The 21,383-nt window shown below is 46.5% G+C and overlaps 1 protein-coding gene and 1 non-coding gene across 5 annotated transcripts in view; both read left to right on the top strand.

The window, feature by feature from the left end:
- Positions 1-21,383, top strand: part of LOC139054128 (carbonic anhydrase 1-like) — a 129,794-nt gene that overhangs the window by 37,741 nt on the left and 70,670 nt on the right. The window contains exon 1 of one of the 4 annotated variants that reach the window (XM_070530727.1): positions 103-356. The exons of 2 other annotated variants lie outside the window; for them this stretch is intronic. In XM_070530727.1, the coding sequence (XP_070386828.1) occupies positions 314-356 (43 nt within the window). In that variant the 5' untranslated portion in view covers positions 103-313. Of the gene's footprint in view, positions 1-102; positions 357-21,383 lie in introns of those variants that run through there. One more of the 4 variants, XM_070530719.1, reaches the window with a different exon arrangement.
- Positions 13,496-13,568, top strand: TRNAS-CGA (transfer RNA serine (anticodon CGA)). The gene has a single exon. It is a non-coding gene; the product is annotated as a tRNA-Ser (tRNA).

The following is a 21,383-nucleotide window of genomic DNA, read 5'->3' as shown; positions in this document are numbered from 1 at the left end:
CGCAGTGGTCGATGGCTGTGGTCGATCATTTTGGTCGATCATTCCGACAAACGAGCCTCATTGTTTTCCCGGGCGCACACAGAGGGCGTACGACCGAGCCTGGCGGAAGAAGAAGACGTGCCCATGGCAGTGGCGGCCACCTGATCGCTGGCCTTGCTCGGCCGCAAAATTCTCGCCCGAAAATGGCTGCTGGCGTCGCGACCTGAAGTGTACGCGTGAAGCGTCGATGGAGCCGAGCCACGGGGTCGTTTCACCAGGGCGCACCATGGCTCACGTTACCGTTGAGTGAACCGGCTTTGGCTCAATCTTACCCATGTGTTTGACGCAGCTGCTTTCTCACTGCTGGTCCGCTTACGGTAAGTGCTGTGGGAGACATGCGCGAAGCTTGCCTTGAATCTCGCGTATGCCACGAAAGCCACGTGGGCGCGCTCCAACGCTGCTGGTGACGAAGCCTGCACTGACGCTTGCCGCTTGCGATCCTGTGGGAGCGTGAACTAACGCGAAGCTCCAATAACCATCGTTTGACTCATTTCCAGTGTCGTGATCATTTCCCAAAACCTACGGTCCGTGAAAACTACAGATTATTGCTTTTGCATGCAGCGGGCCGTGCCATTTGGTATACGTGCCCCACTGCTCATTCTCTCTCTCTCTCTCTCTCTTACATGTTATTCTCTCAAGACGCTGTCCAAACAAAACGAATATCTTCTTGCGCCTGTTCACCTTTAAGTTAGGCTAAACAAAATTGAAAACAAATAATTTCCGGCCGCTCGCTTGAGCTGGCTGCTAATTTTGTGTAGCACTGTGGCGATCTTATTTCATTTTTGGTTTTATTTTATATCTCTGGACGCACACACACTATTCACCAGTAAAAGCAGAAATATGTTCCAACGTTCAGTTTGTTACCGCTATAGTGTGCCACGCATAGTCCAGTAATGGTATACTGGATATCGCTCAGGCGCCAAGCACCTGTACGACGCAGTTGCCGGTGTACCGGAGAGACGGTTCTTTGATAAAAATTTTTCATTTCGTTTCTTCAGCGCACCTTTCCTTTATGCTCCATGTGTGGAGCTTCTCCTACTCGTACATCGTGGTTTCCCAGCGCCTTTTGCGGCGTCTTCCTGGTCTTTGTTAATTGTAATTATTGCGGCTCTCGTAGTTTCCCCTTCGCCACGGCTTCACAATGTGCGTAGTATTCCAGCTGCGGAGCTCTTTATGTCGGTTGCATCGACGACATATTGCAGACATGAAGACACGTTGAAGTCGCAAGAAACAGGCATATCTAGACAAAGTATATACGCTCTAAACGCCCACATTTCTGGCAGGTTTAGAGCATCTACTGGAAGTGTACTAAAGTCTTCTTTGGGCAAGTGCACGCAACTACAAGGAATGTGCACCTGTTCTCACGCCGCTATGCCATGCAGAAGCCCCGCAGCACTAACGAAAACCGCGGAAAGGCAGTGGCTGTTTGTTCACTTTGAAGGAGGAAGCTTCCTTCGCGCCTAGAATGCAGCGCATTTCGTTTTAGACGGTTCAGCGCCACGTCGTTCCTAGACTCCCTTGTCAAGGACACACACGCGTGCCACTTAGACAGCGCGACACACACAGAGACGTTCCCATTGTTTAGAACGTCTGTCTCCAGTTGACATTGAAGTGCAGTTGTGGCTGTCTGAAAAGGAACTCCGGCTTGTCGCGTTTGATGTCGCGGCTGGCTGTTCAAACTATAGCTTCGACATGCGGGTAGCAGGCCCTTTTGTTCGCGGCTGTAGTCTAAACACAGGTACGTCGCCAAACATGAATCTGTGATGTCTCGGCTCCCCGCTTTTGACAGCGGCGGCGGGGCGGCACTGCGGCGTCTCTGTGAGCTTGAGACGTGTACCGAGCAGATTGTTTGACACGAAAGTGAGCCTCTGTCTACTTGTATAAGTTTCACTTTCGAGTTGTGCATCTTCCAGCTACGAACTTGTGTAACACCGTAACATGTGATACTTCTACTGTTGCGCCGAAGAACATATATTTGCACTTTTTATTCATGCGCGAAAACTTAAAACACCTGTAATAGCAAGTAGAGTATAGAGCCTGTATGGTTTACTGAAGAAGCACGGACGAAAAAAACAAAACAGCACCGCGATATATATATATATATATATCGACACTCTCAAGTGTGCAGGAAGTCGACTGTCTCCTTTCGGCAATAACGCGCTGTACAAACAAATGCTGTCTCCTTTTGTTTCGTTTCTTGTGGTTATATTTTCTTTAGCCGCCAAACAATATAGTGTCGAGGAGGTGCTCGCGATTCTGGGCGCCTTTACGCCAGAGGTACCGACTTGAATCAAATGAAGAGGGCACCGCGCGAGCACCCCACGGGAGCTCCCATCTTCACTGAGCTTGCGCAATTTCTTTGCCGGGACGCCCTCGGCTCGCTCTATTCCGCGCTGGCAATAATAGAAGAGGACAGTAATGGGCCGGTCGCATTAAGGTGGATCGATGCGCGGTGCGAAGCTGAAACCTCCCCCAGTGCGAGGTCTGCGCAGCAAGTTGCGCTCTTCATGAAACGTGCTTCGTCGGCTCAACACCGAGCTTCGCCGCCCATACATATGCACTTTGGAAGCCTCGAGCGCTCTAGCAGCTCGACTCTATACGTAAAAAGCTTATCCTACCGCAAAGCACACTACACGCGACCGTGCACTTAAGAGCGAGCTGGTAAAGTGTGTCCCATATATGCGCGGTAAGCAGTAAGAGAAAGAAAGCGCCCTAGCGGAGGGAAGGAAATTCGCCGTCTTCTGAAATCAGTGTTGTTTCGATTCTTTAGTAGCTGTTGCAAAGGCTGCCTGTCTTCTTTTTTTTTTTTTTCGCGCCACGAAAGCTTCGGATTTACACGCAATGGAGTGCACGCTTCGTCTGCCTGCTTGCTGTTTGCAGCAGAGCGTGCCACATGAAAGCAAGGACTAACAACCTGCGTCATCGGAGCATTGCCCAGTGCCCGCACCAAAACGTTCGCTACGCTGTGCAAACAAATCTTCGGCACCAAGGGCTGTCGCCGGCGGGGTAGCATGCACCGCGGCGACTGCGTGGCACGATAGTTCGATTCAAGCGAAGCGCAAACATTAATCTGCTCCCCCGAGGTCCAACGCGCGCCCACAAGGATGAGAACATTTCACGCCGTTCCGTCTATCCGCGATGCGCGTGGTAAAAAAGAAAAAAAAAGAGTTGGCTTTTCTCTCTCTTTCTTTTTTTCTCTAAACTGCGGCTGCTGCGGTGAAGCAGAGCTTCTTTATATATGCGTCGTCGTTTGTCCTATATTTGCTCCGGTTCAGCGAACATCCGCTCTATTACTTCGTTTTCGTCTTGTCCAAACTTTATATTCTAGCATTCCGCTTGCGCACTTCCTTTGCCACACACTTCCTTTCCTCTTCTCTCGGCACTTCGGGCTGCGCTGGGAAAACTGGGGAGCGCACGTAGCAGCCCTATCCTGAGTGCACTCGCGTCACAGGCTATTGGTTTCGCAATCTTTTCTTTTTTTCTCCTCGCCATAAAGACGCAAGCCTATTTTACCGTACCGCTCGGCCCTTGCACTAAAACAAAATGATAAAAAAGCAGCTCATTTCGAAACAGCCGGATGGCAAAGGATAACGAATAAGTTTCCTGGAATCGTATTTTGCATATATTACTTATTGCTAAGCCGAGGCGAGTACGCCTGCGTAAGTGAGCAAACAAGCCGCCGTCTTGCCACCTTGACCGCCGTATATATTAGCGTAAAAAAACATAATAACTTGATATTCAAATAGCATGCGAATAGAAAGTAGAATATTTGCTCACTTGGATATACGCATGCGTTCGTATGCGCAAAAATAAAATCTGCTACGCTTATATACGAGCAAGATTACAGCTTATGGTACGGTAATAATAACGAATTAGTTAAAAGTTGGAATAGTGAACTCGGAGGCGAGAAATGAACTGGCAGCAGAGTGCAAACGCAGCAGGGATCCCCCGTACTTAGCGGAAAGGAATTCTGAGAAGCCATTCGAAAACTTGTATGTTGCCATCCCACTCCCGCACTTCCTCTCCTTCAATAAAAAAATAATAATAATAGCAATAAAAATATTTTTTTCATGCCCACTACACACAGGCCCCGTTCCGCATTTTGAACTCGCTCGTATTTCCTGTTCATTTGTTTTGTAATTGCTCGCGCGCTTTCATACAGAGCTGCACCTGACGCGTGCCCAACGAACTAAAGTTGTGGTGCTCCAACAAAAAAGAAAGAAAAAATGGCTGTGGCTTAGGTAAGGTTAAGCCCAGGATGCGAAGCATACTAGCGGCTAGACGAAGAAACAACTCATGCATTACTGCTTCGCCTTCAAGAGTGGAACGCGACAGCGTTCCCGTCGACCCGCCAAGGGGTGTAAGACAATGGGCTACAGGGCAGCGACTACGCGCCCCGCATTGGACGCGGTGAGCGTCGAGCAAAGCAGCGTTCCGGCGCGGCAACGAAATGTGCGCCTGAGCAAGAGACGCACGCCTTAGAAACAGCTCGTTTCTAAGGCAACACCGCATTCACTAGAGGCGCTTTTGTACCGCTTTGAAGCATCGTACTCGTGGCTCAGTGGTAGCGTCTCCGTCCCACACTCCGGAGACCCTGGTTCGATTCCCACCCAGCTCGTCTTGCAAGAGTTCAGCCAAAGCCACTTCTCCTCTGTCGTGACGTCACGGTGTCACGTGGTTTCATGGCGACACCGCCGCGCCTGAGGAGCTGGGTTGAGCTCTCGTAATATGCTTCGCATAAAAAATGTATGAGTGGCTCTGTTGTCGCAACCATAAGAGACCAGTGGAGCTGGGAGAAGGCCAGTATAGTAGTGCCAAGCTGCACGCAAGACACACGAACACCGGCAACGCGTCCTTATGGCGTCCTCCAAAGGCGTCTACTGCGACGTCCGTGATTCGCGTGGCCAACGCCGTAGTAAACGCCGCGGTTGTCTCCACTCTGTACAGAGCAGCGGGCGAGGACATCAAGGCACCCTAGCAGCTCTCTCTGCCTCGCGCGCCACAGGAGAGGACACGCATCCGGGCCTCGTTCCTCGCTCGCGTGCGCGCCGCTCCTTCTCCCTCGCTAGGCTCCACCCACCCTCGCCGCGTCGCTATGCTTCGCGATGCTATTGAAACGGGCAGAAATATTAGCCAGTTTGTCCGTTTACGCTGGCTGTTTTGCCAGTGTGTCAGTGGTGCTGCGAAAGAAAGAAAGAAAGAAAGAAAGAAAGAAAGAAAGAAAGAAAGAAAGAAAGAAAGAAAGAAATGAACGTACAATATGCGCAGTAAGTATACTACATGCAACTCAAGGTCTTACCATACAGAAATTACAGCGCACATGCATCAGCTGCATATATAAACGTGAACCAAAGCGGTGTCCACGTCCAGTGCGCATTTTGACCTCATCAGCTGATATTTCCATTAATGGAAACGCTTCATCTTTATAGGGCAGTTTTTTGGCTAAGGATATAGGAAAATATGCCCGCTAGTTCGTTAGTGTGCGAAGTCCGTCGCTGCACAGCTGATATGTGCAGGACGGTATGGGTGCCTAATGATGGGCTGTATAGGAGGGAATATGTTTGGGCATGTTGATTATTCATCGTAATACAAAAAACATAGCGCCGTAAGTACAAGTCACGTCTGCCCTGTCTCGACTTGTCCTTTTTTCCTTACGGCGCCATGTACTCTGTATTATGATGAGCTGTACTCGGAGTTCTCTAAACGTCGTTCTTTTGGCTTCCAAAGACCTTGTGCATTAAGCATCCTGAACCTCACCATATCACATACTCATATATTCACATATATGAATATATATTCACACATATATTCACAATATCACATATTCATTGTTCGCCAATACTTGGTTAGTTTAGGTTTATCCTATAATTTCTACCATTTCTGATGGTTTTTCAGCAGATTTCTAGCAGAAGTAATCGTTTAATATTTACGAAAACTATTACTTGTAGCGAGTGTTGTTTTCCTAGCGTTATCTGAATTTAGCGACCCGCGTACTCGAAACTACATGATTTACTTACGTACCAGAAATTATGCGATAATATGAATCGGTTGTAAAGTTAAACCACATAGACGGTCTAAATAAATGTTGTGACGTCAGCAAACGTCACAATTGAACGCCAAGGGACAATAAAAGATAATTTCGATGTGATCTCTCAACAAATATATGCCAAATCTTACAAAAGTTCATGAACTATCAATGATCACCATGATGGCAGAATGACTACAGCACCAGAACTTTATCTTTCTCGAGTTTCTCGAGCAGTCCGGGGCGCTGATGGCATCGCGTGGCGTCATGCATTTCGCGCTATTTTTTCGTGTTTGGATCTTTTCCAATGAACGTACAAATGCAATCCAGCCATTATTATTTCTTGCCGACATATTTTGTTCGTAGTTTTTTTTTACTTTCTCTCTCTTTCTCTTGCTCTATATCAATATAACTCGATCTCTCCGTGCACTAGTATTGAGACCTTCGGATGTCCCCGGGCACATGAAATTATTATTATTATTATTATTATTATTATTATTATTATTATTATTATTATTATTATTATTATTATTATTATTATTATTATTATTATTATTATTATTATTATTATTATTATTATTATTATACGCGTTGCGACAATCTATGACCATGCGGAACAATAGTGCGACAGATTGAATATTACGTCGCTTTTCGTCTGTTCCCTTATTTAGTATTTCAGGTGTGTAATCTCACAATATGACTACATTAGTATTTAAACGACATGGGCTGTCACTGCAGTGATATTAATTTCTTGCTTACGCGTGATGATTGCACGAAATAAGAAAAACACCGATTGCTCTCAACTTGTGTGTAGAGGGTGTCCCAGCTATAGCGTTAGCCAAGCTATTAAGAGAACACACACACACACAAAAAGAACAATTAAATAATTTGGTCCAAGATACCATTATAAGACCTACGGTGTCCGGTAGCCTGACCTCTGAGGACCGGGCGCCGTAGTTCTTACAATCCAATCGCGCACTGTTTGTTAAATAATTTTTTAGTTTTTCTTTAAACAGCCGGGTTTGTTGGGACACACGGTATGTGCTGTATATATATAGTGCTGGTTCCAAGTATCCGCTTTTGCAGTCCTCTTTGGGAAGTGGTCTGCAATTTTACAAGTAAAATCTTTTTGTGTGTGTGTGTTATTGCGTTAATTTATTTTCAGTTGAGCAATGCAACTGCGAGTCGCGTTGTTTCCATTGTCGGTGTATTCTATATAGTTGCTTCCCTCACAATCCATTTATTTATTTATTTATTTATTTATTTATTTATTTAGCTTGAGTAACCTTCTCTAACACAACTTATGAGCACCGGTATGGTGCGCAGTCCGGAAAACAAAGTGGCCCTCGCCACAGCGATTCCTTCTCCGATAGCTGTGTTGACGCGCCGGGCAAGACGCTCTCTTTCTTCGTTTGTAACGGCGAATATGCGGTTACTTTATCCACCTCCTTGACTTGAGCCCATAATCTGGAGCTTGGCTAAGCAGCATGTGGAAAGAATACCGAATCAGGAAGAGCAAACTTGTCGATGCGTGCCGGTTTCTCGGGTGGACGAACAATACAAAATAAATTCGAGGAAAAACAATTGACACACTGAACGCGCTCGAACGCATGCGCAAGAGCCCGGACGACGCGCTTGCTGGGTATAGGGATGACCTTGCAGGCGCCCTCCTGGCTTCACTCTTGATTAAAACGGAAAGAGTATCGCGAAGGACTTTATAGGAGCGCGCGTATAAAAGCATTGGAGTGTGTCGGTTTCTCTGAAAACGAGAGAAGAAGAACAAAAAAGATGAAAAAAAAAAAAGACGCGATGCGAAAGCGGGACTCTCCTGGTTGCCAGAGGAGTCGGCATCGACGAGGGAAGTTTCATCCAACGTTTTTCTTTGCCAAAGCATCTTAGCATTTTTGTTGTTTTACCAGACGTTACTGCCTTTATTCGAGGCTCGCGCCTGTTATGTTTTTTTTTTTTTTTTAAATTTCGTCCTCACGTTCTTTCCGCTGCGGCATTTTGCGTCATGGCTGCCGATGAGGCTTATGGTTCCGAGTGTCACGGACTCTGGATGTGGCACGAAAACCGACAACGTTATTTTATTTTATTTTTAATTTTATCATTTTTTTTTCTGTCCGACGGGCACTGGCGTCTTGCCCACACTCGTTGATGCTCTTGCAGAAAGCTTGCATAAGCAACGTTGCGTAAGCGCGTATTGCCAGTGACAATAAGCGCACCGTATGCAACGGCCAGGACTCGCCACTGTCGCAGGGTTGCTAAAGGTCTATATCGATATTACAGGTCCTCGTGCTTACTTCATTCAGGCAGAGGCGACCCCGCGAGCACACCCGTGTAGCCACGTTTCGGCCTACATTAAACAGCGCGAAATTAATCCAGAATCCTCCACTGCGTCCTGTCTCATGGCCAAGTTGTAGTTATTGGGCGCCCCACCTCATATATTAATATTATTACTTCTTAGCTACGGATTTCTTCGAAGCTCAGAAACGGGGCTATACAGCAAACTAGAAGTATCTCACTACAGAAGAAGTGATCATGTTAGCCAGAAACATTTCATTGTGCTTAAGTGGGGCATAAGAACAATACGCTTTTATAAAAGAAATAGAGAGAAAAAAATCACCGCCCAAGCACTCCGTACAGATGGTTAACCAGTGAAGCTGAAACGTGTGGTCATGGTGTTTATCACTGGGTTAATCCCGACGGTTCATTAAACGACGGCTTCCTAGGCTGCCGGATCCTCGGTACGCAGTCGCTGCTTTTGTGCTCGGCTGCACGAGCCTGTTCTTGTGCCCGGGCTGCAGCAGCGGCACGACATAGACGAGCTCGTTCCCGGTTCTGCTCGCGGCGTTGCTGATCGAAAGCTGCCTGCTCCTCAGGAGCGCGTATGACGCGTTGCCTACCCCGTTTCGGAGCCGGAGAGAAATTACTGCACGCGCGCTCGGCTGTGACGGAGATAAACGGCGTCACTACTGGCACAGCCAATCGCGCGCTTCTGTTCCTTTTTTCTTTCGCGCATGCGCATGGGGTGGCGCCGGAGGAGTTTTCGGCATACAGGTGACAGCAGTCGGACGGACGAATCAGCTAACCATATACAGCTTCGCTGTAAAAAAAAATAAAAAAAATAACGCATCTCATTCATTTATGACCGATGTTTCACGTCAAGCAGGAAACGTGCAAGCAAACCGTTCAAATTCCGACTTCAAGCTGTTCTTGCACTTCTGTGTCGTACACGACACGTGTGCTGCCTTGCCTGCTCTGCAAGCACCTTCAAGTAATAATATACCGACTCAAAGCTGATCCTTTGGGAAGATCTTGAGCAAGAGCCTCAATCTCGTCTCGAGAAATACATGGTGCATATGAAATTTAATGCCATGATGTTTGAGATGCCTGTTTAGAAGAAGATTTTTGTGAAGATTTTTAGTAGAAGATTTTGGGGACATGTCTCGACTCGGTCGTATTTCGAGAGCGCGGTGACATTTACTTAAAGTGACGGCTGACTATATCGTTGTCCTCTGCCACCAAGACTTGGCCTCAGACATCTTGACGATCAAGCAATTAATACAGATTGCGGTACAAACGCAATATGTCATTTAGCATTTTACTAAATCGAACGTGTTTAGACCAACCAAGATTGTGCGAATAAAATTTTGTTTGAATGAAGCGGCTGCCTATTAAAAAGCTGCTTACAAATACCGCTCTCGCTTGTTGGGTAACGCTGCTTGGGTAAGAGTAACGCACACAGGAGAAAGATCAGCGCATTTAGGTTGCTCCAGCACGAGTGAATTCAAGTGAAAGATGAAAAGCCGGTGCGGCCAAAGGCACCGTGACCTCGTCGCACTGCATACGTCACCAGCGCTTTATCAAACAGGTTCACCTGTAGCGGAAACATTGTATGTGGCTCGTGAAACAGACTGTATACACTCCAAAGGAAAAATGCTGGACGTGTTATAGAATTAGCATGTTTGGCTGTGGTTTTAACATTTTCAATTTTCAGTGACTTTTGGAACATTACGCATTAGAACGACTGCCGCAAACAGGAATGAGTGCGTGTTTACGAGTTCAAGGCGTGCGAAAGAGAAACTGAGTGTAGTCGGAATGAAATTTTGAGAGCGTAAACGAACGTAACCCTCCATGCCACGCTCGCCGCGTGCACATTTGTTGTTTTTAGATGGTGCGACGCTGACGTCTCAATGCCTGAGCCAAAATAAAAGCTTAATCGTGTCCGCGATTTGTCGTCGTGCCTGTGAGTTCGCGCTACGTATATGTACACTCATTGTGAGACCTCGTACGACACTGCAACGGCCGGTCAGGACGAACACACAACAAATATTAAGGAGTTAATTAAGGGAAAATGAGACATCCACCCAATCGTAGCAATTGCTACAAAGGTTTCCTTTGCAGCAATTGCTACGATTGGGTGGATGTCTCATTTTTCCTTAATTATTTCTAACCATCTCGCGGGTCTCCGCTGAACTATTACGTCAGATACTAGGGCGTTTTAGATTTTACGCACCCAAAGATTGTGTACGCAAACCAGCGGGTTTACAAAAGAATGCAAAATGCTAGACAAAAGAACTCAAAGTGGGTACAAAAGAACGCAAGCAGGGCGTGGCGCTTTGGGTACGTAAAGGTATCTTTGTGTATACCCAACACCGTTTGGGTGCGCAAAATCTACAACTCCCTATTATTTCTAGGTACCACCGAAATCAAGATGATAACTGATATATACTTCAAAAACACTTGACCGGGAACGGTCAGGTTAAAGTACAGCTCCACAGTAAGAGGCTTTGCCTTATCGATTACGAAAGCTCAATGGACGGAGAAACTTGTTACGTAAAGACGCTATATGGGCGCCTTCACCTCTTCGGACAACGAATCCAAGAGTGCACGTTGACTAGCGATCAATTATTGTCCGAGGATCTATGTATTCGAACCAGAAAGACCATGATAGAAATTGGTGATAACTTGATCCCCTGTTTGCATATCTGTCAGTGACCATCTCACGACACAAGAGATATGCTAAGGCATCGTGCGTCAGGTACCATACCCTTGTAATACCCTTGTAATACACATACATATAAACTATAAAATATATACATAATAATATAAAATATAAAACAATATATACATAGACAATATATACATATATATAAATATAAAATAATATACATATAAACATACCCTTGTAATATGTCTAAAGACGGGCTTCCGAATCTTCAAAAATGCATATCGACAATGTGAGATCAGCGCCAACATTCGCAATGTGAACGCAACACAATAAGCCACGATGTGCTAAAAGTGTCGAGACGATCGTAAGTTGCTGTCTGAGGGGGCATTGAGAGAAAGCATGAAAATCTGGATTACATACACGGATTCCGCTTAATTGAGGCACACAAATTCATTTACTTTTTCACGCTGCTCGTAAGCGTGCAGTCATTTTCGTAGACAGCACTATATATTTTTTTAATCTTTATAAAGCGCGAAAAAAAAAAGATGCTTGCGAAATAGAATCATTCCTAACCGCGCACTGAAAAAGCAGATCGCGCCATGCGCTCAGCACTTTTCCGGAAATTCGTCTGCTTCACATGCCGCGGACGAGATCGCTGCCATTAGGGGCGCTGTCCGCAGCACCGCACTAAACTTCCTGCACCACACAGTGTCACGGGTGCTGCTTGTCCGAGACTTATGTATTTGAGGCTGCCCATTTCCACATCATTTCCACATTTCCACATTTCCACATCATTCCACTGTTTTCAGCGTTTCGCTTGGCAAGGTTGCCAGTTCCGTCTTTCGCTAACGACCATGAGATGTTTAGGGCCTGTATTCCGTGTGAGCGTTGAGCGAAGATGTCATGACGCTGATGTGTCGCGGTTCTCACGCTCTCCAATTCATTTCGAGCGGTTTTCTCCGGCGCAAATGACGTCTGCCCTCCAAATGCACTCTCCTTTATTACACCCAGTTTTGCCGCTTCACTTATGCGCAAGTTGTTCGCGTCCGTAGATGCAGGAAAGGCCTCTCGATCCTGCAAGATGATTGCATTGCGGAATCCATGACCGCGTAAACGACCCCTCGCATGCATCATGCGTTTTCCGTAAAGGTGCAGTCATCATACACGCTTTCAAGGTATCGCTTTTAATACTCTGCGTGTATGTTATTTTCAGCGGGGTACAGTTGCTTAAACGCAGTCACAACGCCACACCATTTCGAGCGCGGCCTCTTTTATTTGCCGGCGGGAATATTTTGCTAACGCTATACTGCTTTCGACTGGCAACAGTCGTTCTTATTTCGTTAAGTCTTTCTTTCTTTCTTTCTTTCTTTCTTTCTTTCTTTCTTTCTTTCTTTCTTTCTTTCTTTCTTTCTTTCTTTCTTTCTTTCTTTCTTTCCCAATCTCTTGACCTCTCCCCTCTGCAAATCGCGAGACGCGTTTCTAGGTCACGGTTAAGTGGGCAGGCCTCTTGGACGACGGTTATAATCGCTGGCGCGTGACGGCCGTTCCTCCGGTCCTACTGAGCTCGAGCCGTTTAATCACAACTTGAGTCTCGCTGTCGTGCTCTGGAACGCATCCTACGAACATTAAGCTCTATAGATGTCGGCTATTCGACCTTCACAGACAGTTTCTGCCCTCGTATCGGGCTAACCTACAAAATCGAGCCACGCTTTTGCGGAACCTGTCTTTGGACATTTCCCTGCTGCAGCGTGCTATTGAAAAAAAAAAAAAAGTACTTTGCATTTCGCAACGAACGGTTCGTTCTGCGCGCGGAGACGCACGCGCGCGTGCCGGGAAAGCCGAATGATTGTGAACGGCATTAACAAATTATAATTTCAGAAATAGCGTCCCCAAGTGACTTTGCGCACCCAAAAACCCTAGCTCCTTTATACGCCTTTTGAGTTATTTTTTTTCTACTCTCTTCGAGTTCTGTCGTACGCCTAGCCGACAGCGTCCTCTAACGTTGGGTCCCTTATTACTGAAACTCTCTCCCTAATCAATGTAGCCATGCATGGTCGCGTGATTATTGGTCGCTGCGAGCGTCCAGGGGCATAAATAGGTTGCATGAAAGCACCATTGAGTTCTGCGCCAGCTTTAGAAGCAGCTAATTTTAAAACACATACACACATCATATATATATATATATATATATATATATATATATATATTGGGTTAATTCGGTATACTCGGTTAACCCCCTTCCTTCTCGTTTATTACATAATGAGGGTCTCGAATCCGGCTACATTGATGCCTTCAGGTAACATATGTGGGTTTATTGACCAGTTGCCTTCACCCAAAAAGATCACGTTCTCGTGACGCCTGCGGCAAAAAGGACGTCCCACGTCCGCCGCCAAGGTCTGTGTGTGGTGGCGCTGGCTAACACTCCCAGGGTTCTACTAGAACACATAAATACCCAAGAAAGTGGATGGGAAAACGGCGCCGCGGTAGCTCAATTGGTAGAGCATCGCACGCGAAATGCGAAGGTTGTGGGTTCGGTTCCCACCTGCGGCAAGTTGTTTTTTCATCCACTTTAATTTCCATTAATTCTTCGTTTCTTTATTTCATTTATTAAGCACAAGTAATTTCTCCTATGTTGGCCTTGGTGTCAATGTTTGTTGGCTTCTTATGATATGACTATATATATATATATATATATATATATATATATATATATATATATATATATATATATATATATATATATATATATATATATATATATATTAGCTCGCGAGTTCAAATTGAAAGCGCCCCAAAAGTTTGCTCGCGCTTTTCCCAACACTACCATATGTAAACCGCGAAGTGGAAGCGAAAGCGCCCGCATACTAAGAGGGCCGCCCTTGCTTTGACGGAGCCTGCGGCGCCCAAAAAGTGCCCGAGGAAGAGTGCAGCGCCGTCAGTGATAGGAGGAGGGCGGCAGCCGGGAGGCGGTTTTCGCTCGGGGCGGCGGCGCACACTCTGATCGATCCTGACGGCGTCCCCCGGTCCCCAGCTCCGAAGCGCCCGCGGTTCACTTTAGTCGGCAGGGACCGCGCGCTTTAGCTGCTCGCCGACGAGATCGAATTCAAGTTCCGCTTCTTGGCACGGCCGCCGTGGGGCACAGCGCGTTCTTTTGTTTCTGCGTACGCGTGAAGGCGCCGTTTCTCCCGGTTGCCGTACATGGGCGCTCTGGGCCGATCGATGCATGCCGTAACACGTGCCTGCTGCTGCTCTTGCACGCACGCAGCAGCCTTAGCCTCTTTGCCTTTGACATGCCTCTTTTTTTTTCTTTTTTCGTGTACATCAACACCGGCGACAAATAAGGACTGTGGGACTTCACGCCCGTATACCCTCCGTGCCATCGCGGCTGCTTCCGGAGTGCGCAGCGCGAACAGGCGAGCCCACGTTAAATAAAAGAGAGAGAGAGAGAGAGAGAACATAGTCAGCAGAGAAGTTCGTGCACAAGAGATGTTTGTAAGAACAGGGCGCTAGCCAACCGGGATAGAGAATACATTTTTTGCGTAGGCGGCCGACTAATGGCAACAGTTCATACCAACGAAAGCCTTTGTGAATTCGGCACCCGGTTTTCAGCGCACACGTGTATTGTCTATATACATGTATGCATTTATGTGCTTCAACTGGCATTGATATGGTGAAAGAAAGTGCTGCCAGGGGCCGGAATCGGGCGGTGCCGACAGGCAACGCGATCCGGCAATTTAATCTTGGGTGCTTTTCATGGAAGCACTCGCTCGCATTCGATATATTATTTAAATGTTGGGTGGGCAAACAATTCGGAGGTGGAACGCTGGTGCCCCATGTCGTTTTCTCGACAAAGAGCCCAGCAGAGCATAGCGCGACTTCTCGCTCCGTGCCCTTTGTGACTGACGTCTTTCAAATGAAAAATTCACTATTGCGAACGCAGTTGACGCTGCTGAATGCATTCCCCCCCCCCCCCCTCCCGTCCGCCCCCTAAGCGCGTTCGATTGCAAAAGCAATCACGGAACACTGAGGTCTTTCCTCTGTTCAATACGTAAAACTGTCGTTTGTATTCGCCTGGTTGAAGCCCATACCACCTTCGGCTTCACATTTTGAAGGTCTTGTCTATTGTATTTGTTTGTTCACCTGCTTATCGTTGGCAAAAATTCGGTGCAGTATAAAGCGTAACCTGTATAGTTCGAAGGTGGACGCCGTTTCTGCTTGCCGACAGTCGAGCCTTGTAAAGTAACTTCGAAATTCACCCTAATTTCATTTGAATGTGGCTGAAAAATTGGCAGTGTGCACGAAGCTTCATCAGTATAACACTTTGCGTAGCTCGAGAATTTGATTCTCCGAACCACACTGTCCACCACTAAAGAAGGGAGGTCCGCTGTACTAAGGTGCTATTGAATGGCTACATAATCTCTCTAAAATAAGAAATTTGAATGAAAGTTGTTAATAAAACAAATTAAGCGATTGGTAATTTGTTGAGTGTTTACGACGTGCGCCGGGACGTAAATTTTCGCTATATCAGGGACGCCTCCTTTTTCATATTTTAGTGCAAAGCATTCTTTCCCCCATGCCAAGCATTCTGCGGTATAGGTTGGTTCCTGTCGCGCCTCGTTTCGAGCCTCTTAAGTTAAGCTTAACGTATCCGATGGCGCAATTCGAACCAGAGTCCCCCAGCACGACAGCCTGGTACTCTATGCCCATTAGACCACTGTAGGCGCATGCATACTTCTGTTCTGCCTACGCGAAATAGTGCTTTTTTTTTAATACCGTAATTACCATTGAGAATTTTGCACATTACGAAGTAAGTGCAAATTAGAGCAAGTTAAAGAAAAATAAATAGCACAAACGAAAGACACTTCAGTGTTACGTACAAAAAGGAAAAGAGCATTCATTACGCTAAATGCGACACAAATACTGTTGCTGCCGGTTGTAGGATTTGAATGTTCGTTAGACCATTCCAATTATTGACAGTTGGCGGAAGAAAAAGAATATTTGAAAGGGTTGCTTTTGGTTCGTCTCGTGGTTCGTCTCGTGTTCTCGGCTCGTGTTCTTGCCTCGTGGGTTATGCAGAACAAAAGTAGCTAATTTTTGGAATGGGAGCTTTATGTACCCCTTCATTAATTGGTACAAGAATTTTATTCGGGACTTCCGATTTCTTTGAGCTAAGGGTTCAAGTTTAGATCTTTCTAATAACTGTGTTATTGAAGGACGCACGAAATTATTGTAAATAAAGCAAACAGCCTTCTTTTGCTTTCGTCCGAGTTTATCTATGTTAGTTTTAGTGTGTGGGTCCGAGATTATACTAGCGTAGTCTAACACAGAAAGAATGACAGATCTGTAGACGAGAAGTCTCACGGAAAGAGTAGAAAGTTTAAGCGTTCTTCGAATAAAAAGCAGTTTACGATTAGCAGTTGCTGTTACTAGCCGCGTTTGCATGAATGCGATGACTGGTGCGTCGCATCGCATCACGTACACTTCCTGGCGCATCGCATCCGTGTAAAAGGGGCTAATGCGATATAGGAAAGCGCGTCACATTAATGCGCCAGACAGGCGTGGATCGAGATGCGTGAGTCGACTTTCACCGTGTATGTAAACGCGATCGCATCGCACTAGGAACTATGGGAAATTGAATTTGCTGCGGATCTGCTGCACTCGCTGAGCTGCGGCGTGGCGTGGCTCCGGAAGCGTCTGGAAGCGCTATACATGGCCTCAAATGTGCGACCCCGTGTGCCGCCACCATCGCACCATGGGGAGATGCGCTACAATTTAGAGCGCTGTACGGGCCTAACTTTTTTACCGGGTCCGTAATACGAAGCCCGGGCACGGCCCGGGCACGGGCGTTCATTAGTAACCTTAGCCAGGGCTTGTCATTAGGACCTTAGCCGGCCTGTATGTAAAATAAAATATATTTCTTTTTTTTTACTAAGATTGTACCGCATGTGTCAGCCTCACCTGGTTAACCAGCGAAGCTGAAACGTGCGGTCCCGGTGTTTATCACTGGTTTAATCCGAACGGTTGGTTAAACGACGGCTTGGTAGGCTGCCGGATCTTCGGTAGGCAGTTGCTGCTAGCGCCCGGCTGCACGACCCCGTTCTTGTGCCCGGGCTGCAGCTTCGGCACGGCGTGGACGAGCGCGTAGACGATCTGCAGCGCGGGAGGTCAGTGAGCTATCGTTTCTCTGAAAGAGAGAAGAAGCGGCAGAAAATGGTGCTCCTGAAAAAAACAACTAAAATGGAACAAAGATATAAATAAAAGAAAGAAAGAACGGTAGGGATGAAAAGGCAAAAACAGAAAAAAAAAACACTAAGCAACCCGATGAAAAATGTGCTGTTGCCTATAGCTTAGCATAGCGGATAGAATCTAAAGCTCTCTTTGAAACGTTTATGCCTATTCGTTGCAGTGTCCCGAACTTAAGGATGAGGAATGATTCTCCTGTAATTATATGTATTTTCTACATGTTACATGTATTTATTTCATCATCTCTTGTGTCTTTTGCGTTTCATTGTGCACCAAATTAGATGGCTTGTTGTATGCTGTATTTGGGCCATAAATAAACAATTCATTTCAATTAAATAGCGACAAGTTGCTTTTAAAGGCGAGAGCACTCCAATTTTCCCCATCCTTTCCTCTCTTTGAGACGCCATGTGACATTGTACTGCCTTTGGGATCGGCCCAGGACGTAACGAAGCAGGTTGTTACGTTCCTTTGCCGGAATACAATAAATCAGTTCTCATGCATGCGCCGTCATGCTATCGTCGTCTCCTTGCTGCTGTCGTCGCAAACGCGTTCGCATCAGACTCGATATTGCTCGCCTTACACACAAACATGTTGGTCCATCTGGTAAAGCATTGCAGAACCACAAACGATGATAGATAGCGAGCTACCTGCAAAATCCTTCGCAGAACATCCATTCCCACAGTGCGTGGTATATACATATATGATTTATTTTATATTCCGGCAAATTCATTCATGAATGGGGCGCTAATTTCTTACAGTTGACTATCCAAAAGAAACTGGGTTATTCTATAACCAATTTCTCTTTTTACTTTCTTTTTTTTTACTTTTTGTCTACATACCTGGTGATCAGGATGCAAGTTTCTTCTCTCTTTTTTTTTAACCCCCATCAAAACCACTAACATAAGTTCCTTGTCCAAACCTTGGCACCAGACTGAGGCTTCCCCTACTCGCTCAATATTGATTTCAATACGCAGCACTTGTCTTTTGCGGGACATCTGATACGTTGTTTTCACATGACGCTTGATAAGAGCCGGGCAACAACAATAAGGACTTTTCTTATTCACGTGCTGATTGTTTTCTAATTACTCACGAATATTTCTTCACAAAGATTGCCTTTATATTCACTGTATTTCCCTGCTCGTATCGAATCCGCCCCGGGGTATTTGCTCAAATAGGATCTGCGACAATGGTCCCATTGGAGTTGTCATTCGGAACACGCAGCAACAGTATAGCTATTTTTGTTAGCGCGGAATAGCTTGTGATCAAATCATGCCATTTCGTCGGCCTAAATCCAGTAGAAAGCGAATGGCAGTAATCGTACCTTCCTTCACCTAAGTTAATCCACCAGCAGTTTGGCCCACGTTGCGTGGAACAGCGAGCACATGATGCTCCACTCGATATGAACGCCAGATCTGCTTGTACCGTAAGCGCAAACACTTTTCGCACAATTTTTTTTTCTTTTAATGCTTCCAGAGCGCGTTAGGGATCTTTTGTGTCTCTGCTAGCGCGCGATTGTACCAAGTGGGGGGCTGCTCGAGATAAGCATTTCGGGAATACGGGGTTTCCTTCTTGGTCTTCCAACGAGCGTATATGTACAGTCGAGTCCGCCCATGTTAAACCCGGATATTGCGATTTATTGCCTAAGTCAAACAGTTAAAATATGCCTAAGAATCCTGTGGAAATGCATGGTAGGGATGGGAAGCTCTTCATACGCACACGCACTCTCTCGCAGGACGAGGGCGTGCGCGTCGATCTTTTCATGGGGCGAGGAAGAAAGGGCGTAGCGTCCACGCGCGGCGAGCCTTTCCTCCTCTCCTAGCCGGTGCGGAGCTGTTTGGATGCGTTGCCGTCGCGTGCTGGAGGACCCTTTGGAGATAGATGTTTTAGCTCGTTCTCCGCGAATTTTACGGGCTGTAATTTCATACGACGTGGTCGAAGAAACTGTATAGCCTTTCGGTGCAGCGGTAACTACAGTATGCGGAAATTTCTCTGGGCTGCGCAAACATGAGACGCGCCTCATCAGCCGCGGTGTGTGTGCGTATTGTGAACTGTTTTGGCTGTATAATTTTTCTATTCGACGAAGAGCAGCGGTGTTTCTGAATTTCCAGCGTGAACTGGAAAATATTCTCACTAATTGATCGCTTCGCGTAGTCCAAACCCGAAACATCTAAGCGCCAATTGTTATAAAATATTTGCGTCAGCCACCGGCATCGTTCTAACGCATTTCAAGTTTTAATAGACATGAAATCACTATATTATGTCTACGTTAGCCTCGTGTCTAACGCCAATGATCTTGCTCAACGCAGCGATCACTGCGGTCGGTAAACCGGCCTGATACATATAAGCTTTGTGCTTCGGCATTGCCTTTTGGCCCTGTAAAGCAGTAATATTCAAAGGGTACCGCATAAAAAAGAATCTGATGGTTATTTGGGAGGACACAATTACCGTAAATGGAGTGAGTGCATTGTAGAGCACGGTACAAACAAGACCGAACAAAAAAAAAATCTATTTTCATCCTCGTCTTTCGAAAACAAACAAAAAAAAAATTCCCTCACCATCCCGGCCCTGCGGAAGTGGATGTTCAGCGAAGCTGTTGCAGAACCACTGCTACAACTGCTGAGGGGGGGTAAACAATTAAGATTGAATTACGGCGTTTTACGTGTCAAAACCGCGATATGTTCATGAGGCACGCCGTAGTGGGGGACTCCGTCATAATATGGACCACCTGGTGTCCCTTAACGTGCACCTAAGTCTAAGTACACGGGCGTTTTCGCATCACCTGGCGCGGTAACGCAGTAGGTGCTTCCTTTCTCCCGCTCTGCTCCGTCGAGGCGCGCTCGTGACGTGGTGTCGCAGCCAATGGAAATCTAGGTGGCGTTTTTGCGCCACTCGTATCCGCATCACTCTATTTAGCAAGCTATTAAGACAAAATAAGCATCATATAATAAAAAAATTGCTCAGATTCCACGCACGGTGGAAATCGGCGTGATTCGAAGCATTTTGCAGGCATCCGGCTATGCAGTATTGTTGGGGGTTCGGGAAAGCGTTACCAGGTTGACCAATGTGTCTGTGTAAATCCCGCATTTGTGTGTGTGACGCAACTACAATGACCTACAATTAACGCGTGAGTGAGTGCGTGTGTGTGATGACAACAGCAAGGCGACGACGTACGGTTACGTCGATTGCATGATTTCTACGAACGATCAAATTTATGTGAACTTGAGGCATGGAGGTTCGAGATGTGTGAGAAACGCAGAAACTAAATGCTCGCTTATGGCATCACGTGGTATCGCTTGCAGTGCACAAACGGGTCACTGGACAGCGAAACTGTAGCACAACCTGAAGCCCGCATTCTTTTATAGCCTTTCGGGCGAGTGGCGTGGTGCACCACTCGTACTGGCCGAGCCGAGCCGTGATGACGCTGCCATAGTGGAATTAGGTGCTGCGCTGTGGTACTCGGAAACCACGTGCACCAGGAAAGAGGTGCCGGTATGATCTTACGGCGTGCCACCTGGCTGGATCACAGGTAGCACGCGAGAATCAGAGGCGATAGCTGGAATACGAAGCTCGAGTGACAATGCAACAACCATCACGGCATCATGAAGACGAGCACATAGCCATCGGCCTAAGTTCAAAAAATAAATTGTGGGGCTTTACGTGCCAAAACTACTTTCTGATTATTAGGCATGCCGTAGTGGGGGACACCGGAAATTTCGACCCCCTGGGGTTCTTTAACGTGCACTTAAATCTAAGTACACGGGTGTTTTCGCATTTCGCCCCCATCAAAATGCGGTCGCCGTAGCCGGGATTCGATCCCGCGACCTCGTGCTCAGCAACCCAACACCATAGCCACTGAGCAACCGCGGCGGGTTTCGGCCAAAGTTGGTAGACAACTTGCTCCTCTGGGTCGGCATAAGTTGTGTGACGGTACCAGCGTCATGGCGTGCATGCATGCATGCGTGTCATTAATTTGTCATTTTTGTCATGCATGGCATGACATTCATGGGAATCATGTCATGGCTTGACATACAGACATGCTATAATATGCATTTCTGGTAATGATGCCAATCATGTTACGACGTGCTCGACATGACATGTCATTCATGTAACGCATGTATGTCA

The sequence above is a fragment of the Dermacentor albipictus genome, chromosome 1 (assembly GCF_038994185.2).
Source record: "Dermacentor albipictus isolate Rhodes 1998 colony chromosome 1, USDA_Dalb.pri_finalv2, whole genome shotgun sequence".
Taxonomy (NCBI): Eukaryota; Metazoa; Arthropoda; class Arachnida; order Ixodida; family Ixodidae; genus Dermacentor; species Dermacentor albipictus.
Note: the sequence above shows the minus strand (reverse complement) of the source record. Positions and strands in the feature narration are given on the sequence as shown.